This window comes from Squalius cephalus (genome assembly GCF_949319135.1).
Source record: "Squalius cephalus genome assembly, chromosome: 3".
Lineage (NCBI taxonomy): Eukaryota > Metazoa > Chordata > Actinopteri > Cypriniformes > Leuciscidae > Squalius > Squalius cephalus.
In genome coordinates, this window is record NC_137124.1 from 15,020,209 (window position 1) to 15,047,324 (window position 27,116).

The window sequence follows — 27,116 nt, forward strand, 5'->3', positions numbered from 1 at the left end:
CAGGTAGTAAACTAGTAAAAATTGTCATTTTAGGCTGCTTGTTTTGAGTGAATAATGAATAAAAATATTTAAATTTTAAAACATACAAAATGTTATTGTATGGCATCAGAATATAACACACAATTACTGTGATGATCATTTTATGCTGCTTGCTTTAGTTCCATTTGGAGCTCAGCTTTATCATTCACTTCGTCATTGTATGACGAGTAGAAGCTCAGACTTTTTGCTTTTGTGTTTCATCATAGATTAAAGAACAACATTGTTGTGAGTAAACGAGAATAAATCAATTTAATATTTGGCTGTTTAAATTTTTATATATATATATATAGAGAGAGAGAGAGGTCTCAGAATAGTGTTTATATCTATTCTCTTGTTTAAATCACTTTGCACAGAAGCATAATGCATTCATCACCAGGTTGCAGTTCTTGCGCTGTCCCTTTAAGAAGCGAGTACTGCTGTCATTGGAGTGATTGTCTGAGCTTAAACTCCTCTGGTGGAGGGGCTTAAGCAGCACTTCAGCAGGACCCAATCGGGCAGGTAGCACTCCTCGTTCCTGTCCCCCCCAGAGTCCCATCAGCAACACCGGCACGGGGGAACTCCTACAGATGGGACACATGCTCACTGAAGACTGCAGAAAGTTTTAACACTGGGAAATGAGAAATGGCAGAACCAGCAACAATAACCAGACCCCTGATATCCTCCAAGCGGCACAAGAGCATAAGAAAAAATTCCAGAAGGATTTATTCCTCATATCAGGATGATAATGGGTAAGTTGGCTTTTTGACCAAATCTGACTCCATTTAATTTTTTACTGTACATTGCATTGGCTTATTACACACATGACACTTGTAAAGAATGCAGTCTTTATTAGGAATATTCATGCTTTGCAGTGGAACAGAGCCTAATATTTATTTTAAAGGTAAAGTTTCTAAACGTGTGGGTACAAAAACTGTATTTATATACATTTATATTTTTAAGAATTGATATAAATGAATCTGTATAAATTCTTGTATACCATAATGTTTTCAGAATTTTGAGTCTTGATTTCCATAATACAAGGAATTTGCTTTGTATATGCAGTGCACATTTCTTCACATACAGTATGATTTATGTGGGCACTAAGTAAGCACACTAGAGAAAATAAAAATTAAGTGAATCATCATTTTATAGATATAACTACATTTAACATAAACACGTTATACTATGTATATACAGTTGGAGGGTTATGAATCCATTTCACCTTCATCCTCCAAGTGTGTGTTTTAATAATTTAATAATAATGCCATATTATAATATGGAATATTACAAATAAGATAATAAGAACATGAAAAATAACTGTATGTGTGTGAGTATGATGTATGTATGTAAATGCATTGTTTCTACATCCACTTTAATATTTTTTTAATGTGCTTTTGTTATACCATATAAAGCAACAGTTTTATTATGTGCTGCAAATGTTACCATGTTACTGTAAGATTAATTAAAGTGATTATTGATCTTTGGTTGTGTATCAGACCATCTGATGATGAAGATAAGGATGAAGAGAGAGTGGAGAGTAATGATCCAGAGGAGATGTTCCAGAACATTCAGCTTCAGAAGGAAATCATCGCCAACATCCAAACCAAACCCTGGCCAATAAGACGCAAGCTAAAAGTACTTAAGTAAGACACCCCCCCCACCCCCACCCCAAGTATATGTCAAGAAAATGTCATCCGAATTTAATCATGTATTAAAATTATTACAGATCTTAAAGTTGTACTGTTCTCTAGTGGAACATTTTAAATAGCACAAGATATAAAGGATAAAACATTTATAAGTTCAGTATTTATAAGGCCAAAAACTGGGGGTAGAATGTTTCAAGCTCTTGATATACAGTATAATGTGCTGTAAAGGTATTTTGAGCTGAGGCCAATGTTTATACAGCAGTTGACATGAATGCAGGAAAGACTGTGATGCTCGATACATAAGGAGGAATAATGAAAAGAAATAAGCATTATTTCTTTTTAAGTTTATTATTTGACTCCATTACAGCCATTAGTCTACTTAGAAACGATATTCCAAAATGTTTGAAACTGATGATAATGGCCGAGGAAAGCATCTGTGCATTAAACCCATAAGGTAAATAACAATTAACTTTCATTGCTTGAAAGCGGCCGCCATATTTACAACATGATGCCTGGAGAACAAACTAAATTGGCTGAGTAATTGTTTCATTAGCCTAACCAGCAGTTTCTCATTTTACTGGGTACCGATCACTGAGGCTTCTTTGGGCGGGGGTCAAGGATGCGCAAATGTTACAGCAAGAGAACATTGTGGTTACTTCTGGTAAAGTCTATGCATCTGGCAAAGCCATGCCAAAATACTGTAAAATGCAATACAGCTACTTTTATGGTTTAAAACAATGTTTACCATGTTGGTATAAATAAAAATGTTTAAAATAGCTATAGATGGAATGGAGTATGCATGTTATACAGCACAGGACATCAAATATCCAAATGTCAGTTACCAACATAACACTTTTATTATTTATTTATTTCAGAGGTTCTGAACATTTACGTCCACCCTAATATCAAAAAAAATCTGATTATCCAACCAAGAATTTTATTAGCACATTTATCTTTGAAGTTACTTACAATAACTGGCAGGTTTATGCCTGATGGTTCATGGAAGAGATACATGCTACATTTTACGAGTGTCCTCATCATCTTTGGGTGAGTGCCCATGATTGCATACACCCACCTTCTGAAGAAAGTACCCCCCAAAATCAATTTTCAATCTGTATTTGTTTGATGTTTCTATTATGTTGCCATTGAATTTATGGCTTTTTTTTTCTTTCTTTTTTTTTTTGTTGGTTTGTTTTTCATTTTTATTAATAAAGAAACCAATGAAGTGCCACTTTTAATGGGTAAAACATCTATGAAAGGCAAACATTAATAAAAGAGTGTGTTTGTGTTCAGGTTAACACAACAGGAACACACTAACCACAGCTGTCAGTCCATTGCAGGATATGGTGTAGATTGCTAAAGCTCAGTGTATTTGTTTGTGTGTGTTTTAGGCAAGCCAGAGAGATTGTTCTGAAGTATGAGGGCAGACTGACCAGGACACGAGGTTACCAGGCAGCCGGGGCAGATGTACGTTTTATGCGACCTTTTATCTACAGAATTTGTGTTCATTAGGATTTTTTTATTATTATTTTGTTCGCCTTTTGTATTGGCAGTATACAATTTTTACAGTATCTGAACATGTTCATGTTGCTTACAGCATTATTCATGGTTTTTGCTAAGGCAAGTATTGCTATCTGTCTGTCTTTTTGTAAGTCTATCTGTCTTCATGTCTATCTATCTATCTGTCTGTCTGTCTAAACTGCTTTTGTCTTTTTCATGTTATAGCTTCTCTCATTTTTTCAGTATCTTTCAGTTTTTTTCATCAGCTGTGTGTTTGTGAGATTCCGGTTAAGGTTCTGCATGCCTCTGGTTCAGCGGTGCTCCTCATCTGCTCACAGACGCTGCACTCAAATTTATGGCCTGTTGTTATAGCCTGGTTTAATTAAAATGTCCAATGGCATTCGCCAAGGCTGCCCAAGCACCATTAAAATTAATTGACTTTTTAGCAAGTGGATTTGATGGTGAATTATTAATTCTGATGATGGCTTTTTATTGCAGATTGAAAATCAGATATCCGTACATTGATTTAACAAATTATGATCTCACTATCCTTATACATGAGAACTCGGGTCTCACAGCTCTTTCAGCATTGAATCTTTATTTACTTGTGGATTCATCTGTCTACAAACTATCCTAATCTAACATTTGCTTATGTTATAATTTTATCTAACTGTTGTATTTGTTCTCATGGGATCATAAATGTTTGTTTGCAGTTGCTGAAAAAGATTTCAAGAGTCCTCTACAACATTGTTGTTCTGTTCATTCCCTGGGAGATGAGGATTAAAAAGATTGAAAGTTAGTATCCTGACAAACAGTATGTGTTTAATTTGTCTGCAGATATACACTCACCTAAAGGATTATTAGGAACACCTGTTCAATTTCTCATTAATGCAATTATCTAATCAACCAATCACATGGCAGTTGCTTCAATGCATTTAGGGGTGTGGTCCTGGTCAAGACAATCTCCTGAACTCCAAACTGAATGCCTGAATGGGAAAGAAAGGTGATTTAAGCAATTTTGAGCGTGGCATGGTTGTTGGTGCCAGACGGGCCGGTCTGAGTATTTCACAATCTGCTCAGTTACTGGGATTTTCACGCACAACCATTTCTAGGGTTCACAAAGAATGGTGTGAAAAGGGAAAAACATCCAGTATGCGGCAGTCCTGTGGGCGAAAATGCCTGGTTGATGCTAGAGGTCAGAGGAGAATGGGCCGACTGATTCAAGCTGATAGAAGAGCAACTTTGACTGAAATAACCACTCGTTACAACCGAGGTATGCAGCAAAGCATTTGTGAAGCCACAACACGCACAACCTTGAGGCGGATGGGCCACAACAGCAGAAGACCCCACCGGGTACCAGTCATCTCCACTACAAATAGGAAAAAGAGGCTACAATTTGCACAAGCTCACCAAAATTGGACAGTTGAAGACTGGAAAAATGTTGCCTGGTCTGATGAGTCTCAATTTCTGTTGAGACATTCAGATGGTAGAGTCAGAATTTGGCGTAAACAGAATGAGAACATGGATCCATCATGCCTTGTTACCACTGTGCAGGCTGGTGGTGGTGGTGTAATGGTGTGGGGGATGTTTTCTTGGCACACTTTAGGCCCCTTAGTGCCAATTGGGCATCGTTTAAATGCCACGGCCTACCTGAGCATTGTTTCTGACCATGTCCATCCCTTTATGACCACCATGTACCCATCCTCTGATGGCTACTTCCATCAGGATAATGCACCATGTCACAAAACTCGAATCATTTCAAATTGGTTTCTTGAACATGACAATGAGTTCACTGTACTAAAATGGCCCCCACAGTCACCAGATCTCAACCCAATAGAGCATCTTTGGGATGTGGTGGAACGGGAGCTTCGTGTCCCGGATGTGCATCCCACAAATCTCCATCAACTGCAAGATGCTATCCTATCAATATGGGCCAACATTTCTAAAGAATGCTTTCAGCACCTTGTTGAATCAATGCCACGTAGAATTAAGGCAGTTCTGAAGGCGAAAGGGGGTCAAACACAGTATTAGTATGGTGTTCCTAATAATCCTTTAGGTGAGTGTAAATATTAATATGTTATCCTCATATTGCAAGGCGTAAGGAAAAACAATATTATTTGATCACATAACTTATATGAATGATAAAATAGTTCTAATATTGGAAATATATTAGGCCTTATGCATATTCACTGTAAAGAAATATACTTTGTCAGGTAACCTAAAATGTACATCCATGTGGAAACTATCTAGATTAAGTATTGTGATTAACGTCAAAAATGTAATTAGACTGAAACAATATAACCCTTACAGCTATAAGTATTTTAAGGGTCAGATCAGGTAGAAATAACTCCATACTGCATTAAACGTACACTAAACAGTATGTTGTTTTTGAAGGTCATTTTGGATCAGGAGTGGCCTCTTACTTCATATTCCTACGATGGCTGTTTGGGATCAATATAGTTCTCACTATTATGACTGGAGCCTTTATCGTGCTGCCTGAGGTTTGTATGCACTGCATTCATTCTTAAAAGTAATTAATAAGCTATATGTTCAGATATAAACATTTATAAGTGTCATGGAAATATTTATTACCAAAGGATCTTTTAAAGTGGTCCTATTATGCCCTTTTACGAAGTCTTGATTTTGTTTTTGGGGTGTACTAGAATGTGTTTTCATGCTTGATTGTTCAAAAAACGCATTATTTTTCACATATTTTACATTATTAGACCTCCTTTCTCCCCAGTCTGGTTAAACATGTTGTTTTCGAATGAAGCCCCTTCTTCCGAAATATGAAATGTGCTGTGATTAGTTAGCTGGCCCAGTGTGTTGTGATTGGCAGCACTTAGCGCGTTCAGGAAATAAGCTTACAAAGAGCTTACAAAAGCTAAAGTAAACACTACATCAATACTGTAATGTTAGTTAGCAGGCTAGCAGAGGCAACGCTTTGCCCTTCGTTTAAATCATAGCTATCATAGCAACTACATAAAGTTTATAATTGGAACTGTTAATAGAAAACACAACTACAAATAATAAGACATACTTTTAAGTTGTGATCCATAAACAACAGATTGTCTTGACAAAATGGGAATGGCTACATCTTTCAGGAGAAGCTTTTGTGTGTACAGCCTGCTTTGTACTTTCTTCTGGAAGCTGTTGTCCGTAAAATTTGCAGTGCACAGACAAACGTTAAGGAGGTTATAATGTTCGAGTGTGTTTTAGAAATGTCATGCCCCTTACCATAAAAACGAGTTTCAATACACTACTAACGCAACTCAACCAGGCCTCGTCCCTTTTTTTGCATATGTCCTGGGCAGGACTTATTTAAATGAGGAATATTGTGATATACTGTACTTTCCTGGAAGAAAAGTCAAAATAGTTATACAATAGAGGTGTTTCAGGGTGTTCAGAAACAGTGCTTACTAATATAGATAATAACTCTCTTTGGAGTGGACTTTGTGCTTTTTAAGTTTGCAAACCGACCGACAGACGCAGACACTCAGGAGATTACAATACATCACTTCTCAGACATTTCACAACCCAACAAACAACAATTGTTCAGTTTGTAAAAACAAGTGCCGACCACGCCAACCAATGGGTTAACACACTGATCCTACGAAACCCAACCAAATGTCTTCTAGCGTTGGTCGGCGTCTGTCGTGCAGTGTGAATTGGCCTTTAAGCATTATACTGTACATGACATTATTCTCCTTTATTATTATTTCAGAAAGCATGCACAGATATTTAAATGCTGCTGTGGGTTCATACATTATTTATAGACAACATATTTTATTGAAACTCCACAAGGCCATTTTTAGACCTGGAAATGGAAAATATGGTTAGATTTATTTCACTCCCAGTGCAGAGACACAAAGCAATTTCTGCTCAGGTATGATCTGTTGTCCTCTATCATTCCCTCTGTCTCTCCAATCTGTCCAATCAGCTCCTGGCCGGCGCTCCATTTGGGACCACCCGCAGCAAGACCATTCCCAAGGATCACCTTTCCTCTGCACAAGACCTGGACACCATCTGGTCGTTGGGGGCAAGATTATTATCTCTTTTTTTTTTGCTTTACCAATGTGCTGTACATATTATCAGCGTAATTTAGGGATTTAATCACAAATCATTCATTTGTGCTTTTCAATCTGCCAGTTTGTGTTTTTTTTCTATGTCTGTGTTGCAGGGATATCTACAATATTCTGTACTTTTTTATGGCTACTACGGCAATGTGCGTAAAATCGGCAGCGCTGGCTACAGACTACCCTTGGCCTATTTTATGGTCGGGATGGCAGTTTTTGCCTACAGCTTCTTCACTTTGTTAAGAAAGTAATCACCACTACAAAGATGCTTTGCTTGAAATCACTGATTAACTTACATTCACATTTATGCATTTGGTCCAAACGAGACTTGCAGTTTTCAGTTCATGCATTCCCTGAGAATCGAAGCCATGCCTTTAACTAATCAAGATGTGGAATTTCTGTTGAAGCTGGTTTACCTGGATTACATTTATGATGTATTAAGTCATTTAAGGCCATGTGGTTTATTTGTATGCAGTCTTGATCACTATAAACTCTGGTATGCAAAATACCTGCGTGGAAATTCTTTAGGAAAAGCTCTATTTGTGTTCCTTGGAAAAGTAGCTGCTTACTAGTTCCATAATGCAACTTCATATGCTGTTTTCTTTCAGAATGGCTAAAAACTCCCGCACGAGTTTAGCCGGCACCTCCGACGAGAATTTCACTTTCTGCTGGCGTGTCTTCTGTGCGTGGGACTACCTGATTGGGAACCCAGAGGCGGCCGAGAGTAAAGGGGCAGCCATCGTTAATAGCATCAGAGTGAGCGTTTCCTACATCCAGCAGACCAAAATAAACAATCTGTCCTTGATTCAATTCTCAATGATCATCCAGTTTTAATTCAGTTAAGGGAGGTTTATGTTTCATTATTAGTGCTGATTTCCCAAGGAAAACATGTTATTTGAGTCATCAGTATCGTGCTAAATTCCAGATATATCTTTGGAATATCGTTCAGTTTGATTACAAATGTTGCATGTTTTTAAAAAAAGTTAAGTTGTGATTTCACTCAAATTTATGATAATCATAGTTCCCATTAATGACAGCAATATATTAGTCAGGTAAAGATTTGGCCATTATTTTATTTTTTTGTCAAATTTGAGAGCAAATATTAATTGAATTAAAGTAAAATGTTAATTTAATTTAATAACTGTTGACTGTTTTAAAAATCATTATCATTTTCTTTCTTTTTTTATAACAGTACCAAATTACCATAATTTATTGAAATAACAGTAACTACAGTACCTATTTGGCATAAATTATGATTAATGTTTCTTGGGTTTTGGATTATCTTTTGGATGGTAACTGACCAAAAATGTTTTATTACTTTTTTTAGGAGGCCATTGTAGAAGAGCAAGAGAAGAAGAAAGAAACAAGCTTGCAAGTTTTCCTCTTTTATCTGTGTTTCCATTATCACCTCAACAAAACCCTAAGTGCTGACTAAGTGTTTTCTCCAAAGTTTCTCAGAAGTGCATGTTTAACAAAACGGGCTTTTGAGGGTGGGAATGATGGTATCAGTAAGTGACTTACAGCGATGTGCTGTTCCTCTCTATCTGGGGCTGTTGTCACGGCTCTTGTAATGCTGGCTCAGACAGCTTTGATTTATACATCTCCTCCCTGTTCCAATGCAATCGCAGCAGAACATGCGAAACTGAGAACACCCCGCCATATTTTATACAAACAGCCTTTTACTGCAGGCGGATGACTGCACCTAAATTGCAATTAGACCTACTCACACATTTAAGCCGATTATTATATTGCTGGAATGCGACACCCATGCACACAGGGTTATGCTAACATTTGTACAGTAGCTCAAGATTATCATATCTAAACTTGGTTGAATCTAACGAGACCAGGACACATTTCACCCCAGAAACAAATTGAAAAAAATGAAAAAAGGTTATATTTTGCATGTAGAAAATGAAGCCTAATTTTGAAGTCATTGTTTTATTTATTTATTTTGCATTATGACATTATTTTCAGGACAATTAGGCACATTTGCTCAATGTATTACTACAATGTGCCCAGACAGTGTTTTGCAATTATCATTAATTTAATACAGTATTTTTTTATTAAAAATACTGTAATATGGGGTTATTATTATTTAAATGATAATTTTTAAAGAATGCATACTCTACAAATTAAATAATGTGAAATATAACCCAGACATGTTCTTGACAGGTTTCATGAGATATTTGTATAGAGGACTTTCTTATATATCTCTGTAGAGTTTTGAATATGATGACAGAACATTTCTGAAGTACTTGCCTATTACTCACTTGCTTTTGTCTGTAATAAAACTTGTCAGGCAAACTGGGAAATGAAGTGCGTCAAGTCAGAAAGGGATTGTTTATTGATGCTGTGCTTGCATTGTTCAGCCAATGCTGATTTAGGGGAAACAAACCCTGTTATGAAGCTTGAAATTCTCTTAAGCATGTTGTATTGTCGCTTTTACCGTGTTTATAACCTCGTAAATCAGAAACATGGTGTCAGAAGAACTTTTATTGAAGTATTTTTGGGGGTTTATTGGTCCCTGGAAATAGAAATTGCACATTGACTACACATTAGTCATAAAGTAAATCAGCTTATAATACAATGTGGTTTTTCTTATTACTCATCTCTCTATAATATTTATGGATGGGTATCGAGATCGTGGTTCCATTTAAGGATTAGTTCCAAATGTCCAAGAACCTAAACGCGCATTTCGATTACGCTTATCGGTTCCTGTGTGTGTATTTCGATTTTGAACCATTCAAGCGCAAAAGCCGTGCACTTTTTTCTTTGCTTCTCATTCCAATTCTGGAATCGGATATGTTAGAAAATAAAAATGTATCTAATCTATCCCTTTGTGCATTTTAATATGATTTTAAATCATGCACAAGACCCGTTGTTTTTTGTGCTGCACACACATCCAAAGCGCAGAAAATGTGATTTTTAAACCATTCATGCGCACACATCTAAAGCGCACTCACAGAAAAAGTGTTTATAAAATGTGTTTTTAAACCATTCAAGGGCAAGAAGACACGCTGTTCACATGTGTAACAATATATTGGGTCCGTGCAGCTCTTAAAGTGACAGCAACCTAATACACCATCTGCCGTCTCTATAATAACATTAATCGAACAACAAAAGACAAATAGAAAATTCAGGCGCTGTTCTTAACTGAATAACCTCTGTAACTATATTTGTAATGTATATTTTATTCATAAAATGCAGCGTTATTTTACATTTGATTACAGTTTCTGTACCTGAATACCTGAAAATCTTAAAACACTGTTTATTTCAGTTATATTTTTGCTCAGTTGTATGTATTTGAGCGATTGCTAATTTTTGATTTGTTCTTTTTAAATTACTGAGTGTTTACTTGTCTTTAATAATGCTTGACATTTCTATTAGTTAGGCTAGTTGTTTTATGGTATTTTTAAACTATAGGCAACAGTTCCTTGTGTAAGTGTTATTTAGCCTGTTAATATTTGTTCATGGTATTCAGCTACAATGAAATGTTTTACAATAAGACGTAGAATAAATGTGAATGATAGGTCACATTAAGTTCAGCTTCTATTCCAACAGAGCCGTACTGATCAGTTTGCGGATTCTGGCAAACATTCTCGTGCTGCTGTCATTGGCCGGCAGCATCTACATCATCTACTTTGTGGTGGATCGTTCTCAGAAACTAGAGCAAGAGAAACCTGAGCTAACACTGTGGGAGAAGAACGAAGTACGTTATGTTTTATACAAATGCAAAATAGACAATGCAAAAAAAAAAAAAACTACTTTTATTATTATTATTCTTTAATTATTCATTTTTTTCTTCTTCTCATTATTATTATTATTATTATTTAATTATTAATCACATTTATTATTATTATTATTTGATTAATTATTTAATTTGTCTACTTATTCGACTTTTCTTCTTCATATTATTATTTAATGATTATTTTAATCTCATTATTATTATTATTATTTAATTATTAAACCATTTATTATTATAAACCTATTTATAAACCTATTATTCACCACATTTTTTATTATTGTTATTATTATTGTTTATTAATTATTATTTAATTCTTCTACTTTGACTTTTTTTCTACATATTGTTATTGTTTTCATAATTTATTTAATTCATTTTATTATTGTTAATTAATTATTTTAAAATTTTGGAGGACCAACGTACTCTAAATGAAATAATTACATTAATAAATAATTCAATGAATAATTAAATTAAAATATCTACTTGTTTGTCTTATTTTATCCTTCATATTATATTTATTTATTTATTTATTTACTTACTTTATTCGTATTATTATTATTATCTAATTCTTCTTCCTTTTCCCTCCTCTTTTTCATCTTCTTATTTAATTCGTCTTGCTTCAGATATTTGATCTAGTATTAGTGTTTATGTGGTGTGTGTTTGAGGAAGATGAATGATGTGAATTGTGTTTCTTCATCAGGTAAGTGTGGTGGTGTCCCTCATCACAATGATTGCTCCTTCAGCCTTTGAGTTAGTGGCCCAGTTGGAGATGTACCACCCCAGAACAAGTCTCCGCTTCCAGCTTGCCAGGTAAGAACATCACCTTTTGAACACTGTTACTGCTCTGGTTTTGTGTTTTGTTTATTAAAATAGAAATGTGCCTTTTTTGTTTAGAGTTCTGGTGTTGTACCTTGGAAACCTCTACAGTTTGATTATTGCCCTGCTGGATAAAGTCAACAGTATGAGCTCTGCTGTGAGTCACAATTATATTCTTATTTAATCCTCAACCTTGTCTCTGAGGCTGCACGATTGATCGAAATAAACCTGAAACCACGATATGGCTTAGCGCGATTATCAAATTGCAAAGCGATTTAATTAAATAAATATATGCGCTGTGTGTTTCAGAGTGAAGCGCGGCATTCTGTTGTTTTACACACAAGCAACTCATGATCCAGTGGTTTCAGTCTTAGAGCATCTTGGTTGAACATGAACGTGCATTTGGGAATGCAACATGCGCCAATCATCTTCCCAAACTTGTAAACTTTTGAGAAGCGAGTTTCTGTCAAAAATAAAAGCTCAATGGTTTAACGTTTGAAAATGAAGAAATGAAGACAGCTATTAATATTAGTATTGTAATTTTACAGTTGTGCTGTACAATATAATAATAATAATAATAATTATTATTATTATTATTACATTTTTCTTTAATATATTATTTTCTTTAAAAATAAAGAAATAATATAATAAAGCTAAATATTGCAATAGTAATTATTATTTTGTCTAATCTTTGTATTTAGTAGTAGTAATAATTATAATGATCATAATTATTATTATTATTTATATTATTATTATTATTATTTTATTATTTTTTTTTTTTTTTAAATCATGCAGCTCTACTTACTGTTGATTTATTGCTCAGCAGCAAATAAAGTAGTCACCAAAAGTGATGTCCTGCCTAGGAATATTGACATCTTCACCCTTTATTCAAATATTATTAAAAATGTGTTAAAGATTTTGTAAGCAATTTTCATAGTTGTGTTTGGAGTCAGTTGTTTTATTTGTGCTAATGCAATAAAACATGCCAAATTGTGCAGACATAATTTTATGCCAGGCTGTCATACAAAGAAATTACGAACATATGCAAAAACAAGTGAGAACTAACAAAATATTAATAACTAATTATGTAGTCAGTGCTTTTTGAAATGAGCTTTTAAAATAAAATAAAAAAAATAAAAGATGTAGCTTTTTTTTGCCAAATAATTTTGTCAGATAAATACCTTAACCAAGTGTAGTGTTTTTCGTTCTTCCTTAATATTTAATATTAAATATATATATATATATATATATATATATATATATATACTGTGTATATATATATATAACACTAACAAATATCTCCCCGACCATCACTTTTGCCCACTTCTGTATATAATAAACATTCAACATCAAAGCATTTTCTTTTTCCTGTGCAATGGAAATATTATTCAGATATTTACCATTCTTTAGTTAGAAAAATGAAATGTAACATAAAAAATTGATGTAAATCGTACACGTTTTGAATCATTCCAGGTTACTCCCACAGTAAACCTGTCTGACTCAACATCGTACCTAGCGACCATTTCCCAGCCTACTGAAGAGAACCTGTCCACCATTGTCCCGGATATCGTGGAGCGACGGAGCAGTATGCTGAACATGACTCTTCTGGACCTCAACAACAGTGTGACCACTTTCAAGAGCACCACATCCTCCCGAGAGCCATTAAGAATGCAGTCCCTGCAAAACCAGACCGTCCTCTATGAGTACAACACCAGATCACAGCTAGACCCCTGCTGGGAAACATATGTCGGCCAGGTACTCCTTCACTTGGAAATCATTGCTCTCTGTTCCAGATTATCAGGGACTTAGCTGGTATTCACTCCTGGCTGGACCCTCCATAGGCTCATCCTCAGCTAATACCTGAATATGCTATTCATCCGCTTTCGTATTTATACCCGCACTGCGGGGAGGAGCACGAGATGCAAATCTCAAACGCCAATGTGCATTGGCGCGTTTAGTTTACACTCGAAGGTGATTGGGCTTTCAGGCAAGATCCCAATTCATCAGATCACGTCTGACATAACGTCTCCATTCCCTCCTTCAGGGAACGAGGGTTACATACTGTACGTAACCGAGACATTTCATATTTTTAAACCCTAATTTTGTGAAGCATTTTGACTGAAATGTGTTTTTGCAACAAATTTGCTATTGCTATTTCTATTTTAAGATATAAATAACTGATTATATATTTTATTATATAATGCAAAGACATTTATACACTTTTTAAGTGTGTCTTAAGTGGCCAAATACACTGTATAGAGACATACCCAGACATGCTCGATATTGTTTGTTAGGTCTATACTGATACATTATACAGAGGCATTATTGTGACAAACAATATAATTAAGTTTCCTTCTGGAGGAGAAGAATATAGATTGTATTTGTGGGTTGAAATATCCAGCCCGGCTTTTATTTAATGAAATTGCTGTCAGGTTGGTCTTTCTCTTGGTTTAAATCCAAAGATCTGATTTAGCGTCCTGCTTGGAGATACTGATGGTCTGTGGAGGGGTAAAATTGCACCCTGCACAAGGAAGGTAAATGCAGGCTGTTTATTTTATTTATCTTATTTACAGGAGATGTTAAAGCTCTCCATCATTGATATGATCTTCACGGTGGCAAGTATCCTGCTCATTGATTTTATCCGTGGACTGGTGGTTCGATACTTGAGTGACTGCTGCTGTTGGGACTTGGAGAGCAAGTTTGTAAGTCTGTCACTTCTGTTCAGAAACACACTTTGAGAGGTTTTTCAAGCAGATTTGTGACCAATCGATAGACCTGTTAAAAGTATGTTAAAATTGAAAACCCCATCACTTTTAAGCATTTTTGTACATTTTTTGTGTCAAATTAAATAGCAGAATAGCATGTTTCTGCTGATTTGACCCTCACAAACTGCAGAAAATAATGTGTAACTATTTCATGTGTTAAGACTAAAGCATTATGTTACTTAAGTGAACTTAACACTTGTCATTTATGTTTTGGATTCTGAATTTTCTATAACAGGGATTCCTAAACTCTAATCCAAAAAAAAAATCAACCCCTTTGACCTAAAATATTTACTTGAAGTAATATTTGATATAATTTAACAACACATTCGCAAGTTCACGGTTCTCTGATATTTGTAAATGGTCACATGACATGCAGGTAAACAAATCAAACTTGACATCTATTTTAGTAAGTGTTTAATTTCTTCTTTTTTATTTACTTAGAATTTTTATGATTTTTTTTAATTATTAGCTTTTCAACAACTCACAAATCAAACCCTGGTTTGGGAAACCCTGTTCTATAACATGTATTAATTAATTATATTCCCTTTCCAATTAAATTAAATTCCTTTTCCAGCCAGAATATGGTGAATTTAAAATAGCTGAAAATGTTCTTCATCTGATATACAACCAGGGAATGATATGGTAAGTGACGATTTATCCATTTGTGACCCTAGACCACAAAACCAGTCACTTGGGTCAATTTTTTTAAATTGAGCTTTATACATCATCTGAAAGCTGAATAAATAAGCTTTTTTAGGATATGACACTATTTGGCTGAGATCCAACTATTTGAGAATCTGAGGGTGCAAAAAAATCTAAACATTGAGACCTCTTTAAATCACCTTTAAAGTTGTCCAATTATGTTCGCGATTGTGCTGCATTCACTCACAAAAATAAATGTTTTATATAATTACGGTAGGAAATTTACAAAATATCTTCATGGAACATGATCTTTACTTAATATACTTAATAATGATTTTTGGCATAAAAGAAAATTCAATCATTTTGACCCATACAATGTATTGTTGGCTATTTCCACAAATATGCCCGTGCGACTCGTGACTGGTTTTGTGATCCAGGGTCACATTTATCAGTACATTTTCTTTGATATTATTATCAATATAAAAAAGAATTTTTTTTCACAGTTATTATTTTTACATTACGAGACTGCTGTTTATCTCTGATACACACAGTTCTAATCTCTCTGGGTCTATTGTTATATATAAGCTTGTCTATCTATATCTGCAATAAACTGTCCTGTTGCCGTGGTACTCCTTACCTCAATGCTCCATTTCCCTTCAGCTTTGTAATCCAACAATAATGACTTTTCGGAAGCTCTAGGTGCACAAGCAGAACTCCCTTAAAAGGGGAAATAAATCTTTGCCGTGTTTCTCTCTCCCTGTAGGATGGGAGCATTCTTTTCACCCTGTCTGCCCGCCTTTAATGTCCTGAAGCTCATTGGCTTGATGTACCTGCGGAGCTGGGCTGTGCTGACCTGTAATGTCCCCCATCAGCAGGTCTTTAAGGCCTCCAGGTCAGTGAGGCAGAATGAGGTCATTAAAGGTTATACATTCATTTACCACTGATCTGATACAAGTGTAGCTGACCTAGGAGAATCTGCCATGATTTGCTTACAACATAACAAAATCATTTAAAACATTGGTTTCATAAATCCTAGGGCCAGTTGAGCAGAATGCAGTTAATTTCAGTTCATTTGAAGTTAAACTGAAATGATAGTTTGATCAATGCATTTCCATGACTTTCATGATTTCCATTTGTTTGTGAATACTGTAACATACATTTTTTTAGACTGAATTCAAAAACAATTTAGAGCTGTCAAATTGTTCAGGGGTTGTTATTTCCTTGACGTAAAATATTAATTTGTTATTATATATTAATTTAAATACTAAATATTTCTTGAATTTTCCTAATTCTCCAGGTTTTGTAATTATTTGTAAGAATTAGTTTGTAATTATTACTGTCACATCGTGTGGCTGTACAAAGAGCATGAAGACGAAGAATTCAAAGAATAGTCTTTAATGCAAAAGTCCAAATACAGTAATCCACAGGGGAATGTCTCGGGGAGCAAAAACCAACCACTTTAACCAAACAATACCGGACAGGGAACTAACTCAAACTGAGGGCTTAAATACACAGAGCAAATAAAGGAAACTAGATTGCACCCAGATGAAGGGAATCAATAATGAGGAAAATCAAATCAGTAACTATAACAACCAATAACAAGCAGGAACATAGGAATCTAGGTCAAACTAAACAGGCAAACAGGAACTAAACAGAATGTGCATGTTACAGTAGCTCCCCCTCTCGGAAGGCATGTCCTCGTGCCGTAAAGAGTCTATCAGAGGAGGGTGGGGGCTCTGGTGGAGGACGTGGAGCTGGAGAGGGGTATAAACAGAGACGTACGCAAAACAGTCCATGGGGTAGTAGAGGTTGGGAGGAGCCTGGGGAGAGCCAGGAGCCAGGCAGGCCAAAGCCAGCATGATATTCCACGGCGGAGTCGCTGGAGGGAAGAGCCATGGTCGAGGCCTGGGAGATGGAACCAGGGATGTGAGTTCCATGTGGTGGAGACCCAGAGGGAGCAGAGGAGACACCGAGCTAGGTTGTTATCAGAGGGACAGGGTAGAACTGATGGCTCATGGGAGCAAGGTGGAGATGGGGACCCAGAAGATTGCAGTGGAGATGGAGCGACCGAGGACAACGGCAGAGCCAAAGGGAAGGTGGAGCCAAAGGGTTGGAGGGCAGAGGTGCAGCCAGAAGCCAGGAATCCCATGGCAGAACCAGAGTGACACCTGACCAGAGGCGGAGGTATAACCTACTAAAAATCATCTATATAATTTCCAGAGGCCAGGCAATACTCATCCAGAGCGGCAGGGATGTGGGGTGGGGCTTCCCTCCATGCCGTCGAACTCCACAAGTACTCAATCGCACCTGATCAGCCGTGTCATTGGGCTCAGGCTCTGGGGCGGAATATGACTTAGTTGGGTTCACTGGCATGTTATCCACTGCAGTCTCAGGCTCCGTGTCTGTGGTGGAATCTGGCATGGTGAAAGCTGACAGGGCTCTGGATCCGGTGGATCTGGAGCGGGGCTGGTGATGACTTCCTCAGCTGGGCCTATTCACCTTATTTTTAACGGAAATACGGACACAGCCAGTTGACGGTATTTTGTGCGAGACTTCCGGTCAGGCACTTCCGGTCACTGGCGAGCTAACTCACTTTTCACCGTAGCGGTTAATCAAACAAGTCTTTGTATCAACTAACTCATCTTTATGGCTTCGAGGAAGACCGGGATTGTTTGTGCAGTTAGAGGATGTCATAATAACTGGTACAAAAGAAAGATTTACTTGGAGCAGGAGTGTTTTAATCATCGAACGCATACGAGAGCTGAATGTGGATGCGAGGCGCCCTACGACCTCTACCCCCCACCGAAGAATGAGGAATCCCTTCGCCTGTGGTTAAAAACTTTAAATTTGAAGAAACCACAGAAGCGACCGTATGTTTGTTCTTTTCATTTCGTGAAGACAAGACCTACAGAAGTCCACCCGATACCAGAAAAGTGGCTGGGATACGAAGTCCCAATAAAAACTCCAAGGTGAAACAAAATCATTATAGTAACCCCTGTATAAAATCTAGTGACCATGGCATGATCATGGCATTTATTTTGTATGATTTACAATTATATTTTTTATTTTATTTTATTTATAGCCATCTACTTATTGCTATCCTGTACTTTGGTTGCATTCTGATGGCATTATTAATACATTTGACATGACAAAATACCTCCATAGATATATTAGTCCAGCATTGGCTCGACCATGTTTAGGGCGGTGCTGAAGGCGCTGGCGAAGTTTTGGCACTCTGCCAGCTAGATGCATGAGTGTTTCAACCAGGTCCGGTACCCGAACTGGGTGAGGCGGGGCTTTAGTTCTTTGTTGTATTCATCTGCTACGGCATGTGTAACATTTTTCTGTCAACTCTGCATAATCCTTTGTGATCGATATCATTAGTTAGCCCAGGGAAGCGAGGAAACGGAAGTGCGGCACAAAAAACGGAAACTGGACCCATATTTACTTCCGCGTTCGAAAATAAGGCGAATAAGGTCTATTTTGCCAACAAAAATAGTTCCAAACTAAGCAGAAAAATTGTCTCCCAGCAACAGACAGCGGTGTTTCTTTCTTGAAAGATTGGATTAATCGCTACCTACTGGTAGTTTTAGTTTCATATACAGTATATCATTAAATTTTTCCCAACATCTCATATTTTTATTTTCAAAATGTTATATTTAGAACATTAATCTCATAACATTATTTAGTCAATTGTAATTGCAGTGTGAGTGGATTTTGATAAATGGTAAAAGGGATTTTGCTGATTATTTAAAAATTATCCAAAATAAATTTGAGCAAGTACATAACCAGCCAGTGTTCAAAACAATCTCCTTGCCTTAGCTCAATTCAAAACGGTAAGCTTGTAGTAATGTTTTTAATTCTAGTGGTACAGGTGGATTTCCACTGGAAATTCCAGCATGTCTTGCGTCATTACATCACATCTGTACACATAAAGGTGTCTCGGCTAGTAGGATATGTTGCGTGTGAGGATGTTGGAGGTGGAGATTTATAGCCTTTTCTCACAGCACTTGATATAATTAAACTTAGCAATTTGATGGCGGATCCAGAAAGGTTCAAACGACAATCACCAGTGACAACTGGAGATTCACCCGTTGTAAAACGCAAAAGACTTCGGACTTAGGAGGAAAAAAGAGACTGAAACCGGGCCCATGCGAAAACAAGGATAAATATCGGGAGGGCATTAAATGTAGTCACGCAATGCTGATGTTGTTAACATTAACAATTTGGGAACAAAGTATAATTTGCACGGTTTGACGTGATATGATAAGCGATTGTTAGATTTAATCAGCGTGATTTACTGCAATGCTTTTTTTTCCCTTAGTTGGTCAGAACTAAAGTGGATGTTACTTACTTGTTCAGATGACATATTCCAGTGAAAATTCTTATGTTGGTCATACTTCCGAAAAGTAGAATCTGTGATTGCGAATGCCAGTATCCACACCGGCGTGGCGACTGACAGCCGCACATTCTCCTCAAAACTTTGGATTCATCCGCGCTGTGCCGTGCCGAGGCACAACCCATGTAAAGTTGATAATTCCGCGAATAACTGCAATTGCAGATTTAGAACAGAGATGGCGACAAAGAGGAAAAACTACGGACTGCAGCTTTAATTTAATTGGTATAACAGCCCTATAGTATATAGTGTTAAACAGTGTAATTAATTAAAAGATGATCAACAATCTGTAATTTTACCTTTTTATAAATAATAATTTGCTTGTCCATTTAATATATTGCAATGTATATGGATAGTAAAAATGACCCTTAACCTAAACCAAGTTTGACAGGCTTTTGTCATATGCTTATATGTTTTTATTAAATTGCAACAAAGAAATGTGATTTACATTTTTCTTGGCTTAAAAACCTCTTCAAACTTTTTCTACATGTTTCCTTTGCTGGTAAAACCAACATTTTTGAAGATCTAAATGGCTGGAGTGTAAAGTCCTCTGACTAGAGCTGTAATGTGAAACAATTTTCTTTTTTTACAAGCTGTGAGATTAATTTAAAATCAGTGAGCATTCAGTGTACGGATCAGGGACTCTCTGAATGGTACACTTGTTCTCTGCTTCACTGAATCCAAATCCCTCTCATTTTCCAGCGTGGTGAGTACAGAGATAACAGTGGATACTTCAGTGTGACAAGCGACTGTGTTGGTCAAAGCGTCTCTCTTTCAGATTTATGTAATTGCATCTTCATTGAAGCTTTATCAGTCAGTCGCAGATGTGAGGCGAAACATTACCAAGTGGTCTACACATATTTCATCTTCACCGATACTGCTGTGTTTTATACGAAAATAAGGGATCATCCCACTGCGGCTGTGGAGTGTAAAACTTAACATCAGATAATATGAAACGGTCAAATCATAGTAGTTTGGTTGTGTATCTGAGTTAATTCATAGTATTTTACTGGGATTGTTTTTAATTTAAATGTATTTACTCCCCAGATCAAATAACTTCTATCTGGCGATGCTTCTCTTCATGCTTTTCCTGTGTATGTTACCGACCATTTTTGCCATTGTGAGGTACCGGCCGTCTCAGTACTGTGGACCCTTCAGGTAAATAAAACTATCCAAATGTGGTGGCGTTTAAATCTAATCTCATTTAAGGTGATGTATTCTGTTGAAATCATGGATGCCAGAGATATGCAAAGACAACTATAAGTAAGCGATCTGTGTTAAGCGACCCTCAAAAAGTGTCAACTCCGTTACAGTGTCAAAACAGTATCAAAACTCAGCCAATGGTATAATTTTGGGATGATACAAATTTTTGGAAATTTTGAAACCTTTTTTGGCCATTTTGTGTGTTGACGCTAATGGAAATGTGAAGAAATTGCATAGACTCTACGCTACATTGCAAATTTCATATATAAAAACCGCTTGAAATCATATCCTCTGCAATTAATAACACAATGCTTTCTGTAAGTAAGAGTTAGTATAGTCAGCTGATCATTAATGCAAAATAAATCCAGGGGCATCAGTCTTGTATCACCCCGAAATGGTTTATTTTGCAGTGATGCCTAGTGAACTGTACATTATCTCAATTACTACACATGCACATTCAAAATAAATGATTACATGACTTGAAATATTGAGTTAAATTGAAATGGTATGTTACAAGAAAGAGACTGTAAAGTGATACAAGATATAGTGTCAAGTATTCCTGAGCTCTGTACAAAATGCTTTTGTTTTTAAATAATTTACATGAAAATACATAGTTGATGTCTTTCTGCATTTCTTCAATCTTCTCTCCCGCTTTGTAGTGGCCAGGAGAAGATTTACGACATCATCTCCGAAACCATTGCCAACGACTTCCCGCTGTGGTTCAATAAAGTGATGAGTTACGTCACCAGTCCTGTGGTGGTGCTGCCCGCTTTGCTTCTACTCTTGTAAGTACACTACACTAACCTTAATTACCATAGAGAAAATAGCTAGAAAATTAAAGCTCATCAAACGTTGGATGTTGGCTTGACAAAAAAAAATAATGTTCTGGATGGTTACTGGTGCATTGCTATATGTGGTTGCTAATGAGATACACTACAGTTTGGGGTCAATAAGATTGTTTTTATGTCTCTTTTGTTCACCAAGGCTGCATTTATTTGATCAAAAATACAGTAAAACAGTAATATTGTGAAATAGTATTACAATTTTAATTACTGTATTACTGTTTTTGATTATAATATATTTTAAATTGTAATTTATTCCTGTGATGCAAAGCTGAATTTTCAGCATCATTACTCCAGTCTTCAGTGTCACATGATCCTTCAGAAATCATTCTAATATGCTGATTTGCTGCTCAAGAAACATTTCTTATTATCAAAAAAAAACATTTTTGGGGGGGAAACATTGGGGGGAATTTGGGTATTTTTAATAGTCTGCTGTAGGATAAACAAACAGGTTGATTCAATTAGGAAGAACATAGCCTCACGACTGTGCTTAGTTTAGAGGATGTAGATTGAAAGCTTTCACATTTACAGAGAGTTTGAAAAAGCCCTTTACCCCTGTTTGTACAATAACAGCATATTGGTTTAGTCAAGCCAGCATAATTCGCCCAGGCAAGCAGGACAAATGCCTTCAATGCACTCAACCTTGTGCTGTTTACATTGTCCCTTTCAGTATGCTGATCTACTACCTACAATCCATCGCTAGATCACTCAAAGTCACCAACAGCCAGCTGAGACTCCAGCTGCAAACTGTGAGTCACTCCAAATTGGAATATCATTATGATGTATTTCAGTTCATTTAACAGATCCGGGATTTACAATAAGGAACCTGAGCGAAACAGGATACGGTCTTTGGGTTTCATATAATCTCATTTCTTCAGCAGTTTATTTTATAACTCTAATTGAATTTCCTCTTGCAGGAGCGCACAGACGACAAGAAGAAAGTATTTCAGTTAGCCGCAGGTACTTTGTCTATGAACTATCTTCATTACGAATACAAGGGAACGTTTCGGGCACATTTCAGGCCGCTGAGCAGTAACGGCCAAAGTAATGTACTCACAATATATAACGTCATAAGGCAATATCAGCCTGTCACCAGTTGGCTGGACATTTGGGTGTGTAAATGTGTGATTTACAGCACGTCTGCAGGCACCTGAGGGAGGCGATAAAAAGCCGGAACAAGAGAGCGACATCACTAGTGTGGAGTCGTCCGCCCGCTCCACCTCCCCTCCACGGCGCAACGGTAGCGTCACCAACTTCCAATCTCCCATCCGCCATTGCAACAGCATCCGGACAATATCCCAGTCGGCTTCACGGCCTGACATCCCCAGAGCTGCCGGAGCGACGCGGAGTCCCTCTGTCCCAGTGCGGCAGAAACACAAAGCGGAGCATGTTGCCAGCAGGTCTGTGCTGCTCTGTGGTATAAGAGCTTTATATTTCAATTCACTGCTGCTTAGGTTCCATACATCTGCTGTTCATGAAGCTTCACTGCCCTCCATTTCTGCCCGTGTAATGCTTTCAGAATGTACAGCAGCCCCTCAGTTCCTCAAAGACAAGTACGACGAGTGGAGTACATACCCATCAGGTTTGGAATATTTATGAAGTCTGATTATGAATAAACAAGTTAATCCTATTTCTACCTATTCTGTTTCTTATACAAAATAAGCTCTATCAACAGCATTTGTGGCGTAATGTAGATTACTGCAGAAAATCATTTCAGATTATTTTGATCTGTAATCATTTCAGCAACTAAAACTATTACAAATCATTTTCGTTGATTTGAAATAAACTTGCCAAGGCAACATTTGTCATTTTCGTTCATTTTTGTAAGTTGAAGCACTACTAAATTACTAAAACTTAAATTAAAATGAAGTAAGATAGAAATATTAAAAACTAATAAAAAATTATAAAAGCACAAGGTTAATAAGAAAACTGAAAATATACGAATAAACGCTAATTCAAACTAATAATAAATACTACAATGGTAAATAAATAATACTAAAATAACACTGGATTACAGTAAGAAGTGTAGAGTAAAATACACACTGTTTCAAAAGCACAGCCACTATTCAGCTTATTTTGCAACGAGGAAGTAAGCAATTTTCCGTAAATGTGCAAGACTTCTGATTCATTAGCCACTACAGGTAAATCACTAGAACAATGACAAAGTGCAGTAAATGGTCAAACTATTTGCTCTACAAACCAATGTGTTTGTGATTACAATAATAAATCATGCAGCACAACACAGGTTTTTTAGCTAAAATAACTAACCGGATGATACCAGAAGCTTCGTACATTCGTACATACAGTTACAAATGGCCTCTCCCACCACTGTATAAGTAAGACTTGTATTACAGAACCACTTACTGATGTTGTAAGAGTGTGTGTGTAAGTAATTTATCCAAACTTTTGGAATGTCATAGCATGTAACTTTCGCTTAAAATGCATTAAGCCCACTCAATAACAGGAATGATGTCTGTAATTCATAGCCAGACATTCACCCACTTAAAAAATTAGTCCCAGCTCAAAAAGGATGATTTTTAGACAGCTTTACTGACCAAACTATAAACTGCAGTAAACTGTGACTGAATAATAAACGTTAAGTGCTTTAACAAAATACAAACTTTATATTTCTGCTTTTAAACCCTTCAGAACATTGGCTTGCTAATTGTGTGTGCATTACTGTAAATGTGCTTTTTTCACGTTCTTTTTTTTAAAACTTAAGGACGTCAGAAGAATTGTCTTTAACTATAGCATAATGTTGATTACCACAGAAAATTATTTTGACGTCCTTAAGTTTTAAGCTAGCACTCAACTAATTCATATATATATATATATATATATATATATATGAATTAGTTGGGGGGGGGGGGGGGGGTATTTTTTTCACTTTAAGACACGGTATTCTATCAGATCAGATCAGGGATAGGGAACTTCAGTGCTTGCACTTTGAGAGTAAAGCTTCATTAGGCTTCACCTTTCATTTCATAATGCAGTGCACTTCATACTATTTAATTAAAGGAGCAATTCACCCAAAACTGTTGAAAATGTTGTCATCATTTACTCACCCTCACAACATTCTGACTTTATATTATTTTCTCTTTTTCTGTGAAACACAAAGCAAGCTCTAAGGAAGAATGTAGGCAGAATGTTTGATGGTGCTTTTAGTCCCTGACAGTATAAATCACCATCCAGTTTCAGCTTTTTGTTTCACAAAAGAAAGAAAACAATACGTCTTGGAAAGAGTTTTGGGTGAACTTTTCCTTTAACATTAGTTACAAGCTGCACCATAAAGGTAAATGTCTTTGTTTCTCAAGTTTATGGAAGGTAGGGTGAATTATGTACAAACATACATATTCATGTCACATGTTGCATTTTCTGATATCCAGGCATTCTGGATACTTGGGCAGCTCCAGCAGTTCCTGCCGCTCCAAGTCCTACCACAACATGGCCTACAACCCGTGTTCACGGTACGCCGAGAACATCCACTCCGATCCGCTGTTTCGGAAAACCCTCCGGCCCATGCACAACGAGCCCGGCATAATGACGGCTCAGAGCTACATGGGCCGCCGGGCACACACAACACGCTACGTCATCGTCAACGAACATGAAGCTCGCAAGAAGATTGTGCGCTCCACTACGCGCGTACCGAGACATTACCGCCTAGCAGACGAACCGACAGAGATTGTAGAGCTGTATCCACGTAATGTAAAGTGTTACATTCCTCGTACCCCTCACCGCAGCTACCAGCCACACCTCAGTGAGGAAGAGGAGGTGGAAGAGGAAGACCCAAAGAGCAGCACGAGGAGGGGATCGAACCGTCCACGATCACTGACAGACCTCCATCAGACCGCACGCTTCTACATTGGCGACGCGATAAACAGTCAGTTGTCCATGGAGCAGGGTTTATATGGCGACGAAGAAGAGGATGATCATGAAGATGACTGGGTGAATGATGGCTTGCACCCTTGCTCTCAAACAAACGTCCGAGCCCCAGAGTCGGCTCACAGATACGGTGAACAATACGTCAAGCCCAAGACCAAGCATAAAGTGGAGCCGTCGCTGACCGAGTCAGATTCGGCATCTCTGGCGTCTAGTAGTGACCAACAAAACAGCAGCACAGACCAGTACATCCAGGTCATTCACAACAAGGAAAAGTACCTGAAGCCCAGTGCAAAGCCGACCAAAAAGAAATCAAAGAAAAACGTGAAACTCAATGTGTCTGGCACCAATGATCTTGTCTGCTCCAATGTTTAACCTGTTTAGGTCTAAAACCGAGATTATGGCTCTGTTTCAAAAACCTTAGTGAGCTGTCTACGTAGGAAGCATTTTAAGGCCTCATAGGCGCACACCAACACGAAGTCTGTTTCAAAAGGTAGGTTGCATTACTATCCTGCCTTCTAAGATGACTTCTATTGGCTGAATTGTAATGAATCCTTTCCCAGAATGCACTGTGAATAATGCTGCGTTCCAGACTCTGAACTTTGAATAGAGTGATGGAGTGATGTATTTTTGTAGTCCAACCTGGAAGTTTGCATCATCCTGGTTCCCTCAACAAAATCCCATTAGTATTTTTCCATTGGCTTTTGGATTATTGTAGAAATTATATTTATGATTCTTACACTTTTTTTTTTTTTCTTCATTATGATAATCCTCACAAATGAACACTGGATTTTTACTTCTAGCGATTGTATTTCTTGGCTTCAAAATTCATAAATATAGAGTTAGGCTATAAACAGACTACACCACAGTCACATGACTGTGTGTCACCAACATTAAGCTTCCGAGAAATTTCCAACAATTTTCTATGAAAGTTTGTTATAATAGTTCGCAAGTGCTCGATTACAAACACAACAAGGCTATGGAAGTGGACTAGTGAGAAAATGAGTTTACCTGTTTGGTATGATGACGACAACCTCTGTAGTCCAATTTAGCCACTTGTTAGCAACCGCCTTTTTCAAGACAAGTAAAAGCTTTAAAAAATCACAAGTGGGTTTTACTGATGCATTTGAACATGAAAACCTCTTCATTTCATTTTAGGCAATTAACCAAAAACCCATTGACTTCAGGTTTATGGAAATGGAAGTGCAAAAATGTTCAATTGTTTCTGGGTTTTGGCCTACAAAAATGTCGTCCCTGCATTACTCAAATCTCCCGCCTCCTACTTGATAATAAGTACTGGAACTTTGCTTGCACTAATTCAGAGCAGATCGATCAACCCTCAACTTCATTGAAAAGCATCGTTTCCAAGATACCAGCAACTTAAGTGATGTTCCACTGGTTATTTTAAGTCAATTCTGAGTTGTGAGTTGTCTTGAACACAGTATGGCTAAAACTCTGTATGGTATAGTATGGTATCCCAAATGGGAAACTCCAACTGTCTGAAACAGCATAAATCCAAGGTGATGTATGGAGTTGAGAGAAATTGTTACTATAAATTATAGTGCATTTCATTAATGGGGGGGGGGGGGGG

General features: G+C 37.0%; 1 protein-coding gene across 1 annotated transcript; it reads left to right on the forward strand.

The window, feature by feature from the left end:
* The first annotated feature begins 400 nt into the window (after positions 1 to 400).
* tmc3 (transmembrane channel like 3) lies at positions 401 to 26,165 on the forward strand. The gene is made up of 23 exons (XM_079867936.1): positions 401 to 767; positions 1,515 to 1,661; positions 3,056 to 3,131; positions 3,878 to 3,959; positions 5,559 to 5,665; positions 7,105 to 7,203; positions 7,345 to 7,487; positions 7,849 to 7,996; positions 8,568 to 8,632; positions 10,802 to 10,949; positions 11,683 to 11,792; positions 11,877 to 11,955; positions 13,272 to 13,553; positions 14,372 to 14,500; positions 15,138 to 15,205; positions 15,969 to 16,097; positions 20,649 to 20,759; positions 21,464 to 21,589; positions 22,317 to 22,395; positions 22,564 to 22,606; positions 22,782 to 23,046; positions 23,166 to 23,228; positions 25,033 to 26,165. The coding sequence occupies exons 1-23, from the start codon at positions 661 to 663 to the stop codon at positions 25,898 to 25,900; spliced, it is 3,474 nt and encodes a 1,157-aa protein (XP_079724062.1). The 5' UTR covers positions 401 to 660; the 3' UTR covers positions 25,901 to 26,165.
* Positions 26,166 to 27,116: the final 951 nt, after the last annotated feature.